The sequence below is a fragment of the Neopsephotus bourkii genome, unplaced genomic scaffold (assembly GCF_033783945.1).
Source record: "Neopsephotus bourkii isolate Nb327-2 ecotype Australia unplaced genomic scaffold, CSIRO-AGI_Nbou_v1 NB_882, whole genome shotgun sequence".
Classification (NCBI taxonomy): Eukaryota; Metazoa; Chordata; class Aves; order Psittaciformes; family Psittacidae; genus Neopsephotus; species Neopsephotus bourkii.
Genome location: NW_026901376.1, coordinates 3,754,283 through 3,766,416, shown reverse-complemented (window position 1 = coordinate 3,766,416; position 12,134 = coordinate 3,754,283). Strand labels below are relative to the sequence as shown.

Below are 12,134 nucleotides of genomic sequence, written 5' to 3'. Positions count from 1 at the left end.
ATTGGGTAGCTCTGTTGACTAATTGGCGTCAATACAGTTGAAAACTTGATTAGGACGGGCGGGCTCTTTTGCTCAGTAGCCAATGACCGAGCGGAGGCGGGGCATGTGGGATAGGGTCCTGAGTGAGGGAAGCCGCGCGTCTCGCCAGGCTCCTAATGGAGGTGGCAGCGCCTTGGTGAGTGTCCGTCCTGGGGCGGGCTGGAGCAGGCTGGAACGGGCCATTGTCGGCCATTGCCTGCCATTGCCTTACCTGCGTCGGGCTGTGTCCGGCTATAGTCCTACCCGCAGTGGTGGGGCCGCCCCTCGCTCGCACTCCACAGGCCGGGGCCTGGTGGCTGGCGCCTTTGCGGCCTCTTCGCCCGCCTCTGGCTTCTCGGTTTCTGTCTCTTGTCCCGTCTTGCGTGGGGAGGCCTGTGAGACTCCTCGGACGTTCCGCATTTGCGTGAGACCAGCCGGAGCATCGGTGTTCTACCCAGCTCTCCCGGGGTGCTGATTGCCCTCGCTTGAGAAGAGCTGAGTGTCGCCGTGAGGCGAGTATTTCCCGCCTTCTTTACGCTACCTGTTTTCTTTCTGTCTCCTCTTTCTAAGCCTTGAACTTGCCAAAGCCATCAAGCCCATCGACAGTAAGTCCGTTCATCGCATCTGTTCGGGACAGGTTGTGCTGAATCTTGGCACTGCCGTGAAGGAGTTGCTGGAAAACAGCCTGGATGCTGGAGCTACCAACATTGGTAACCTTCTTTTCATCGTAATTCCATTAAATTTCATAGACTTATAAGGTACTTCTTTTTCCTCAAAGCAGATTGCGTAGTAGCAGATCTTGCCCTGTTTTAAGTTTGAACCCATTACCCCTTGTCCTGTCACTACAGTCGCTAATGAAGGGACCCCCTTCAGATACTGGAAATCTGCTATGAGGTCTCCACGCAGCCTTCTCTTCTCCCGGCTGAACAGCCCCAACTTTCTTATTCTGTCTTCATACGGGAGGTGCTTCAGCCTCTGATCATCAAAGATATTTTTGTTGTTCTTCAAACTTGGCGTAGAAAAACATTATCTGGTAAAGTTACTTGTACAAAATTAATCCTGAATATTGTACATGAACATACAGAAATAAAGGACTTCACTCATTTTTCTAGATGTAAAACTGAAAGATTATGGAGCTGAACTGATAGAGGTTTCAGATAATGGATGTGGAGTGGAAGAGGAAAACTTTGAAGGCCTGAGTAAGTTGAACCTTTTTCATAATTTGTATTTGGACATTCTGAATGATTGTTATTAAAAATAAACAAACAAACATAACAGACAAGAACACCTAAATTCCTAAGTTTAATAATTTTTAACAGGTACTCAGCTTTATATAATGTGTGCATGATGTGCAAGACTTGAGCAAAATTGGACTGGACTGCTGTAGTGCTATTGTGGTTATAGTTCTTGTAGCTCAAAAGTAACCTCTGATTTGATTGCTGATTTAAGTGGAACAAATAATAATAGAAGAAGTTATAGCAGAGAAAGCCCTATAAATGTTTGTTTAGATTCAGTCATGTTGAGTCAATGTGTCACTGTTAAAGGTGTTGAACTTTGTGGAAGTGACTGCTTTCGAGAGGTGACTTACAAACCTGAACAGTTGCTGCAAGTGAACCAACACTGCATACATGACTGTCACGCTTTCCGTTTGCTAGTTTTAAATTGTATGAAATGGGAGCAGAAATTTGTGATGGGTACATCAGCAGCAAAGGCAGAACTGTGTACTGCCCCAAGGCATCTTGTAATGCATGTACTAATAATGCTGTATGAATTTTAGGTGTAAGCATGGAATAAAGGGTGTATCTGAGAATTTTAAAGAGATCTGGCTTATAGGACAAGGGGAGATACGTAGGCGGCTTTCTGCTTCTTGATATCCATGCAGAATCTACTTGCGTAGACCAGTGTCACTTAGAAGTAAAATAAATATTTTAAACATGTTTTTCCAGCTCTGAAACATCATACATCAAAGATACAAGATTTTTCTGATCTAATACATGTTGAAACATTTGGGTTTCGAGGTGAAGCTCTGAGTTCACTGTGTGCTTTAAGGTATGGCAATTAAACTTCTTATTAGTAGAAAGTGACTATATGCACAAAAATAACTGAAGCCAACTTTTCAGTTTACTGTTATTGATAAAATGAGGCTTTGAAAACTTCCTGTTTCTTAATATTTGGTTGATTTTGAGCAATAGGTTGCATGACATCCTGAGTCCTTCCCAACTAAAATTATTGTATGATTCTAAGCATCTGAAATGATTCTGTGATTCTAGATACCTTATTGGTCCTTGTATGTATAACATTTAGCATTACTAAGTATGCACATCTGTACAGGGTGGAACTGTGCATTTGCATAAGTGTTTGATCCTCTAATGCAAAGCACTGTAATATCTAAGAGCTGTTTGCCAGGCTGTTACTCATTAAAACTGTACTTAAACTCCCAAAGTGCACATTTGAAATAGCACAGCTTTTGTGCACAGTTCTGCGATCAAGAATATTCCGCTGTTATGTGTTAAAATGAGAAATGTCATGTCCAACAAAAGCAGACTTTTAACATTGTATTTTTTAGGAGAATGAAAGGGATGCAAGTAAAAATGCTTGCATTATAGGTAGGAAAAGGTTATACTGTGCTTTAGGTATGCTTTAGTTGTATGTGGTAAAGAGTTAGTTTTAATTAAATGAATAGTATTGGCATAGTTTTTATGCCTGATAAGGTGATGAGGCGATGAGAAATGGATAAGAAAATACAGTGCCTAGCATGTAATTCTGTTGCCTTTTCCTTTCCTTTAGTGATATTACCATTTTTACCTGTCATAAATCTGCAAAGGCTGGGACTCGATTGGTCTTTGATCACAATGGTAAAATTACTCAGAAAGTGCCTTTTCCACGACCACAAGGAACAACTGTGAACATACAGCAGTTGTTTTATACTCTGCCTGTGCGGCATAAGGAATTTCAAAGAAACATTAAAAAGGTATGTTTGATCAGAAATTATTATTTCAAAGGATTGTCACCCCAGAACTTATTTGCTGCTGATACTGCATTGAGAACTGTACTCAGTTCTCTGAGAGTACCTTGATTTTTGTGAGTCTACTTGTGCCTGTCTTGTATCTTAACCAAATAAGAAAACAGTGATCCTGTATTCTTTCATCTTATATTTTGCAGTGCTTGGTTTTAGAGGTGCATTCTCAAATGTTCAGATTTTAAAAAGAATCTATATCGTGATCACTTTTGTGTGTTTTAAAATCAGGGACTGCTGTGTTATGGCTAAATACCAATCTTGTAAAGATTATTTGGTTTTGAAGGACTATTTTTTACATCTAATTTTTTATATTTAGTTTGTAAAGGTATAAAAATTATTAAACTCCCTCCCCCACCCTCTTTTTGTGTTACCTGCAAATATTGAATGTTTTGTTTTAAAAAGAGACATTTCATATAAATGTGAACTTTTTTTTTTAATAGGAATATGCAAAAATGGTCCAGCTGTTGCAGGCATACTGTATTGTTTCAAAAGGAGTGAGGATTAACTGCACTAATCAAGTTGGCCAAGGGAAAAAAAGTTCTGTGGTGTCCACTACTGGGAGTCCTAGTTTAAAGGAAAACATTGGAGCAGTATTTGGGCAAAAACAGGTATTGATTTTATTATTGAGAGGAGAGATCATGTAGCTGTATAGAGACATTTCTAATGTCTAATAAACAGAGGAGGTGTAGGAAACCTGTAAAGACCTTAAGAGAATTGGAGCATGTTTTGACTTCTAGCACACTCTACAGGTTGAAGAAGGAGAAACAGTTCAGCCTCCACAGATTGCTTTGAAGTTCCTAAATCTGCTTACAGATGTTTTGACGGAAAAGAAATTATTTAGGAAACAGGGTTACAATGGTATTATTACAAGTATATTATTACAACCATAGGGGATATTGAGCAATAGACAGCTGCTGGTTGTTGATAAGCACTTTCTCCCTTCACAGTGCCCATGTAGAGTTTTCAAAGCCTTGGTCATGGTGTGGCTGAAAGACTAGATGAAAGATGTAACTTTATCTTTCCACATAGCAATGAACATAGCTGAAAATTCAGTTTTGCCGGAACAGAATACTTTGCTTATAGCCTGCTTATGTAATATCAAATACTTAAATGTATAGTCAATAGAAGATTTTCTAATGACAGAAAAATAATAGAGGCATGATTGGGAAAACGTTTATAGTAAACATACCTGTACTTAGGCAGGTTGTGATTCACATAACTTTTCTAATAGCTTTATTGTTATCTCAAAAAAAACTTCTATTATTCTTTGCCTTTTGGTTTTGCATAAAGCTTGATAATTCATGTATATAAATCTAGCTGGAGAGTCCAAATCATTTTGTTGTTCTGCCTATGTACATTTTCAAGTAAGGGTCTGTGAATCAACTGAGGCAAATGTAGTGATATTAAATGATGAGAACAAAAAACCCCACCATTTTATCAAATGGATTTTAATAACAAAATAGAAGGAAAAAATGATTCATTTCCTTTCTTTTTCCTTGTTTTAGTTGCAGAGCCTCATTCCTTTTGTTCAGCTACCTCCTAGTGAACCTGTTTGTGAAGAATACGGAGTTAATGCTGCTGACATGCCGCAGAATCTTTATAGGTAATTAGAAAAGTATAAACCACTGTTGCCAATGGCATTTTACCATAACCCAAAACTCGTAAAAAAAAAAGATAAAAGAAAAAAAACAAAGGTGGTAGTTAATAGTATTAGAAGTGACTAAGAACATCAGAGTAGATATTAGTATGTAATTTGGGAAAAGACCATCACATGATTAAAAAATTTAATTCAGGCCTAAGATGTTGCTAATCAGATGAGTGGGAAGAGCAAAACTACTATTCCTTGTGTCCTAGTCAGTTACATATTACTGTAATCTTCAGCTGAGTATCACCTTTATCGGTACCCTGAGTAACTGGATGGATGAATTTGTATCTCTTGTTTATACCTGTATTTCTTTGGTTTTGTTACTTAGAAATGATACCAGATGAATGTAAATCAGTTTGTGTAATTACCGTTTACTGTCTTAAAGTATACTTTCCTAATCTTCCATTAGATGTGAGATTTATTGGCAAATAGATGCATCAGTATCTGACCAATGAAATTTCACAACTGACCTGTTGTCTTCTGGTTTTAGAGCAGAAAAACAAAAGCCACTTCTCTTGAAATCAGTGAGCTACTCTTTCAATTGTCTGATGCCTTTTTGGAGCTGAACATCTAGCCTTTGTCAGATAAGGATTTAGGAGAAGAAATAAGTATACATATGTACTGGTGCTGTATAATAGTGCTTCTTTTAGCCCTTCATAAAATACTCATCCATTAAGTATGCTCAAAGTCCGAAAAATTTCTTTTGCTGCTCCATTTTACCTTACTGTTGTTGTTATTCAACCAGTATTACAGGCTTCATCTCTCGCTGTGATCATGGTGTTGGAAGGAGTGCAACAGACAGGCAGTTTTTCTTTATCAACCAACGTCCATGTGATCCAGCAAAGGTGAGGGTTTTATTTTTCTAAAATCACCAGTGCTAGCTTGTTTGGTACTCTCAGCCACTAGATGAGTAGCTGATATGTGTATCTGTGGCTTGATGCTGCAAGTTTCTGCGTCTTAAGGTTTTGTGTTCATTGTGTCTATTTGTATGGACAAAAACTCACTCATGATTTAGTTCATTAGTTGTTTTGAAGGAGGTTAAATAACACATACTGATGGGAAATAGAAAATAATAGTTTTGGCACTTGCTGTTTTTTCACCTCTGCAGGTTGCCAAACTTGTGAATGAAGTTTATCATGTATACAATAAACACCAGTATCCATTTGTAGCCCTTAACATTTCTGTAGATTCTGGTAAGTTATGCATAATTTTCAGTAGTTTCAGTAAAGTCTGTAATTTAATTGAAGATTAAATTGTATTTATTTAGAGAATATTGTAACTTTTTTATCTGCACAACTTCCTGCACTGGAGTGATTCTGTGATCTTCCATTGATAAGTGAGAAGTGGGGTCTAGATGTGGTTCCACTTTTCTCTGCCTCTACTTCTTCTGTACTCAGAAGTAACTTAAGTAATGAGAAAAAAGGCAATCTTGTGGTTGCTTAACTAGAGGAAAACTTGTATTGTGTTACTGCATGGAATTAGCTTCTGTTTTGTTTGCTGGAATGTTGACGAAAGTCAAAAGATTAATTTGCAGACTTGCTGTGAATGTTAACTGTGGCTTTGGTTTTAATCCTGTGACATAAAAATGAGGGGGTGAAACAGCAGAAAACTGACTTTGATCCAAGGGTGGATTTCTTTTTTTATTTTTCGTTTAAAATGTAATTGTTTTCCTTTTTATTTAAGAGTGCATTGACATCAATGTAACTCCAGACAAAAGGCAAATATTACTTCAGGAGGAAAAGCTTTTATTAGCAATTTTAAAAACCTCTCTGATGAAGATGTTTGGGAGTGACGTTAACAAACTGAATGTCAATCAGAAACTTCTGGATGTTGCAGGTAGGGGACAAAATGTGAAAATTTTGTGTGTGATATAGGGTAGAGATTTGAAAATGGAAAAATGTTGTTTTTAAAAACCCAAAGAAGAAAGGAAAAAAATGTCTGGCTGTTAATTCATGTATCTTTCAGGGCAGATTTTTCATGTATTATTACACTGAAAGATTGTTACTGGCATCAAATAATAAGTGAGGACCCAAAGTTATTAAGTGATTGCTATGGAAATTATACGTGCCAGCATGACATGATTTACTTTCAGCTTTATGGGGGAAAAAGCTAACACAAACTGAAAAAGACTTCTCCCAAGATGATGGAAGAGATCTGATTCCTTTATTTAAATGTCCTCAAGAAAGAATGGTTATGGCCTTGTTAGTAAAATCTGAAATTTGAGTAAGAGTTTGTTGGATTTTGAGCTTTGGTTCTCTCATGGTAACTGCAGGAATTGCTGATTCTCTTGTGAGTGTACAGTCTTTCAAAGTTGCTTTTTGGGGTTAACACCACCTCATCCCCTAATTTATTTCAACAGAACCCCTTCTAATTTATTTTTTTACTGACATACAGGATCAGCTGTGGCCTGATTCTGTTATTTTAACTTAATCTTTAGTAAAATACATGTTGGACTGACAATTTCTGAGGTTGAAGATTCTCTAATTATCTGCACAAAATCACATATACTGCAAGTATCTGTTGTGCCAGCACTTTAACACCTTGCCAACGCATTTTTGTAGTGACCATTAAAGTGTAAGAGCAGTTCACTTTTCATTGTTGCTCAATCATTAAACTCTTTTGATAATAGAAACGAGCATGCTGATTGCACTGATTGCTATTGTGTTTTAAAGAGGTCATAAATTCATCCACATAAGTACTGTTAAGTTTCTTAAAGATGTGACTGCCTTTTTTTTGTGCGTTGCATTTCAGCCCCATATTCAGTCATTGTCTGAACCATAAGGGCTCCTTTAAGGAGTTTGCTGTTTTTCTACCTCTCTTTTCACTCCCTTTACTAAAGCACATAATTTAATTAATGTTTCCAGCTACCTTAGAATCTTAAAGTATTCTTTATTCTGATTTTAGGCAACGTGAAGAAAAAACTTCCTGAAGAGACAGAAAAGCCTCAGGTAGAAATGTTGCCTGACTCTGAAACTGAAAATCTGAGCGGTGAGGGAAAAAAAATTACTCTTTCCAGGTTAAGGGAGTCATTCTCTCTCAGTCAAACGACAGAGAATGATTTTCGAAGCCCTAAAAAGGTAAAACAGCAGCACAGCTCCCCTAGACAAATGTCACTTGATACCCGTTGGAGTGCCATGAAGACTCAGAAGGCTGTCTTGACTAGGGAGTCCAAGAGTTGCCATAAGATGGACTTAAAGATGTCAACTCCAAGCAGATATTTGGGGAAATTGGAAGATAATGCAGATTCTGGATTCTGTAGCACTTCTGAGTCAGATGCTGGATGTAGCACACCAGAAACTGGGAGCTGTGTCAGTAACAAAAGTATAATTAATCTTTGTGACGAGGAATTCTGTAGCTCAGAAGAACAACTTCAAAATGAATGTTTTAGAACTGTTGGATGTAGTGAGAAATCGTTGGAATGTGATGTTCACATCTTGGGTGCTGAACATAAGTTAAATCAAAGGATTGACTGGACTGATCAAAATAAATTATCTCAAGAAGCTGATAGTTCTTCTCCAAGAATAAAACGTTTTAAAAGCAGAAGCTTTAGCAGTGAAGTAGACAACTTTAAGGCAGGTAAATGTCCTGAACTGAAGAATACTGTGAACTATAAGCCAACTGTTGATGTTCTGGTGGAAGTTAAAAAGAAAACTGTGCCACTTGAATTCTCTATGAAGGTTTTAGTGGAAAAGGTAAAAAAGGTAATAGAGCAACAACAGAAAAGTACAGAAACACAAAATTACAGAAGATTTAAAGCAAAAATTAGTCCTGGAGAAAATAAAGTAGCAGAAGATGAATTGAGAAAAGAGATCAGGTATTTTTACCTTCTTAACATACTGTATTCATCAATTAATAAAAATAGTTTAGGGAAAATATAAGACCTCTTGTGGGACTGGGAAGAGGCTTACATCTATACCTGTTAGTTTTGGGTATGTCCTTTTTTTAACTTAAGCTATTAAAATGTCCATGTGACAAGTTATTTTACCTGACAGAGCAGCTGTGCAAACTAAATGCAAGCAGAATGTGGAAAAAGACACTAAAAAGGCCACAAACATCCTAAATTTGGTTTAGTTCAGACTTGTAATTTGCTGTGTAGTCAGAGAAATGTTGAATTTCTTGACAAGTAACTCTGAAAAGACTGGATAACTCATATCTCCCCCTTGTGAATTTGAAACTGGGGGAGACATGGCTGTGGATATAAGTTACATTCAGGTGGTCACTGGACAATAAAAGTCTATGATTTGTTAATTTTGAATTAAAAAAAAAAGTGTTAGGAAAGCCTTGTAATTGCACAAAGAAGGCCAATGTCAGCTTACTACAAAACTGTGATTCTGCATTCGGTGTTGTTTACGTGGACTATTGCCATACTGCCCATTTCTAATCTTATTATCATCAGTGGCTGTACTTAAAGTGAGAGAATCCTGAGCAAGTCCTGTCTTAACCAGAAATGGCCTCATCAGTCAGTGGCATATTCCAGATAACTGTACTTCTTCACATTCATAGCCTGCTTAAATGAGATTTTCTTTCCTGTATGTAAAGTGAGTTCTGCAAGGGAGAGAAAGATGTTTTTAAGTTTTACAGTCGAACATGATATCTGATGACATGTAACTTACCTGTTTATATTTTCTATATACAGTAAAGAAATGTTTGCAAAAATGGAAATCATTGGCCAGTTCAATTTAGGGTTTATTATAGCAAAGTTGAATTCTGATCTTTTCATAATTGACCAACATGCTACTGATGAGAAGTACAACTTTGAGATGTTACAACAACACACTGTTCTTCAAGGTCAGAAGCTGATAGTGTGAGTATTTTCAGTGTTTTAACAATAATAATTTTAAAGTTTAATTCAAGGTTTCAGAAGGACATTTACGATTTTATTTATGTAGCACATGCAAAACACTGAAGGTGAAGGCTATTTTTTATAGTCGCTATTTCAAAGAGTCAATCTTCACATGAGAAATAAATTCCACTGATCCAGTTGTAGCTGTGCAGCAAATTGGTGGTCAGTCAGCTTTCATGATGGGCTAACATAGAAACCCACGGTTTGGTAAGGATGGTGATATAGTGTGGGTGTTGGGGCTGCTGTTGCAACAGGGAGTGCTGCCCAACCAGCCTAACTGCTGAGTACCACTTAAAAGTGATCTTAAAAGTTCAGTAGTGAGATCTTTTTAACAAAGCAAAGTGAAATGTTTTGGTAGAGAGCTCTGTATTGATAGCTCTAGGTTGCTTCTGAAACCTGTCTTAAGTGATCTGCACTATGTAGTGATGCACTACCATGTATTTCTCTCTTTCAGGCCTCAAAATCTCAATCTAACAGCTGTAAATGAAAATATACTGATTGAAAACCTGGAAATATTCAGAAAAAATGGGTTTGATTTTACTATAAATGAAAATGGTAAGTTTGGGCCAGAATTGCTGGAAGTAAAAAAGTTGAACAGTTTCATGTCATTATTATGCAAAAGTCCCTTTAGGTCATTGTCAGAAACTTTGAAATAATATGTATCGCACTCTATGGTTTGTTTGGTTAAGATTTATGATTCTGTGGTCTCTTTGTTTAATAGAACACTGTAGAGTATTTATCTCTTCAGCTTTTTACAGAAGTTTCTGAAGGTCCTTTGGGGTTAACAGGATGTGTTACGTTAAAATCCTTTTGTTTTACTAGTACACTTGCTGGTTCCAGCAGGGTTCCATCTATTTCTATGTTAATAAATCTATATTAATAAATAAATAAACTTATGAATTTAAATTAATAGATACCATTCATTGCAACTCTGGTATTTGGGAAGTCACTACAGATTTCTTCTATATTCTTAATTCCAGAATCTCTTTTTTTTGTCTAAAATGCTGTTCATTATTAACCTCTTATCAACAAAAATCCTCAATTATTTTGTAGTCACATAACCTCAAACTAGTTCCGTAAATATTTTGTTATTTGAAATGAGAGGGTTTGTTAGAGATTGGATCTATCTGCTCTTAAGTCTGCAAGCAATTTATTTTTTAAAGTTAAAAGGATATCTGCCATAGTTACCATTTTGGTTAGTTAGAAACATCCATCAAAAGACTAAATTTAAACCTTATCATATATGCAGATCACATCATATCTATTTATCTAGGTAGTTTTTCGCTCAAGAAGAAGTAATTTCCCGTAGTGCTCTGTTTGATTCTTTATTAATTACTGCAAATCTTTCAGCTCCTGTAACTCGAAGAGTTAAATTAATATCGTTGCCAACAAGCAAAAACTGGACTTTTGGTCCACAAGACATAGATGAGTTGATCTTCATGTTAAGTGACTGCCCTGGAGTCATGTGTAGGCCCTCTAGGATCAGGCAGATGTTCGCTTCTCGAGCTTGCAGGAAGTCTGTAAGTACTGCACCTGATGGCTGTTTTCAAGTAAACACTGTCTTTTCTGTTGTATTATAGCTGTGTGTGTGTTTATATGTATGTGTAGTGCAGGGGAAGTTTATTTGCTGTTGAATGTCAACAGCTAACACCCTCCGTTTTGTTCTGTGTGTGTTTGTCTAGTGTAACTTGGGAATAACTTCTGGTAGTTTTTCGTATGTTTCAAACTAGTGAACTTAGAAACAAACTTATCTGTATTTGTACCTGATCATCTTGTAGTTTGTTTAATGCCTTGCACAGTACTTATTTACTGTAGTAGCTGAAGAACTGCTCTTACCTGTGTCAGTTTTCTGTATGGAGGAAGAAAATAACAGGCTTTTTTTTTTTTTTTTTTTTTTTTTTGCCTTTACTTGCAGGTGATGATTGGAACTGCACTGAATGTGCAGGAAATGAGAAAACTGATCACCCATATGGGTGAGATTGAGCATCCCTGGAACTGCCCCCATGGAAGGCCAACTATGAGACACATAGTCAGTTTAGACTTGATTTCAACAGAATAAGTCAGTTTGATTTTAATTCTTGGCAATATTTTGAGCTTTTACCATAACTCTTTATTTTGAGTAAAAATTTTAGTCAGTCTTTTCATTTGAAAGCAATAACACTTAAAGGCATTCAGCAGGATTTCATTGTTACCAAGTCAACAGTCTCAATGTACCGGAATTCACATGTAAATAACATTTCTTTTATTGCGATTTACTGTATTTTGCAATCAAGACTTTTAGAAAATAAATATGACTTTACATATAAAGATCAAGAGTAGGTGAACTTCATTTATAGCAAATATACTCATTGTTAAAATAAAGTGGAATGTGAATTTAGGTCTGTAGTAATGCCATAAGGCAAACATTCACTTTCTATGTTTTTACATCCTGTATATGATATTTAAAGAAAATGTAAATACGTTTGTGGATTTTTTTTATACACTAAAGCTGTGTTTCATTAGATACTTACTTCAAGTATTATTGTTGCATTTAATGATTGGTTTGATCTGTGTTTAAGGCTTCAAGAGAATAAATCATCTATCATACTTACTTTCAATTAGTATTGTTC

At 36.5% G+C, this 12,134-nt stretch overlaps 1 protein-coding gene across 2 annotated transcripts; it reads left to right on the top strand.

The window, feature by feature from the left end:
* Window positions 1–113: 113 nt before the first annotated feature.
* On the top strand, window positions 114–11,830 carry PMS2 (PMS1 homolog 2, mismatch repair system component). Of its 2 annotated transcripts, XM_061357100.1 has the most exons (15): window positions 114–175; window positions 589–728; window positions 1,131–1,217; window positions 1,965–2,067; window positions 2,806–2,989; window positions 3,478–3,645; window positions 4,543–4,640; window positions 5,428–5,527; window positions 5,791–5,875; window positions 6,366–6,518; window positions 7,587–8,496; window positions 9,319–9,486; window positions 9,980–10,080; window positions 10,876–11,045; window positions 11,441–11,830. In XM_061357100.1, the coding sequence occupies exons 1-15, from the start codon at window positions 156–158 to the stop codon at window positions 11,582–11,584; spliced, it is 2,631 nt and encodes an 876-aa protein (XP_061213084.1). In that variant the 5' UTR covers window positions 114–155; the 3' UTR covers window positions 11,585–11,830. The 2 variants fall into 2 exon arrangements, 1 of the variants encoding a protein (XP_061213084.1); XR_009726087.1 differs by lacking the exon at window positions 11,441–11,830 and having other exon boundaries at window positions 9,319–9,470; window positions 10,876–11,012.
* Window positions 11,831–12,134: the final 304 nt, after the last annotated feature.

Coding starts and splice junctions, on each gene's coding strand:
- PMS2 (XM_061357100.1), top strand. CDS start 156: ATGGAGGTGGCAGCGCCTTG. Junction 2,990..3,477: donor TTCAAAGAAACATTAAAAAG/GTATGTTTGATC, acceptor TTTTTTTAATAG/GAATATGCAAAAATGGTCCA. Junction 9,487..9,979: donor CAAGGTCAGAAGCTGATAGT/GTGAGTATTTTC, acceptor TCTCTCTTTCAG/GCCTCAAAATCTCAATCTAA.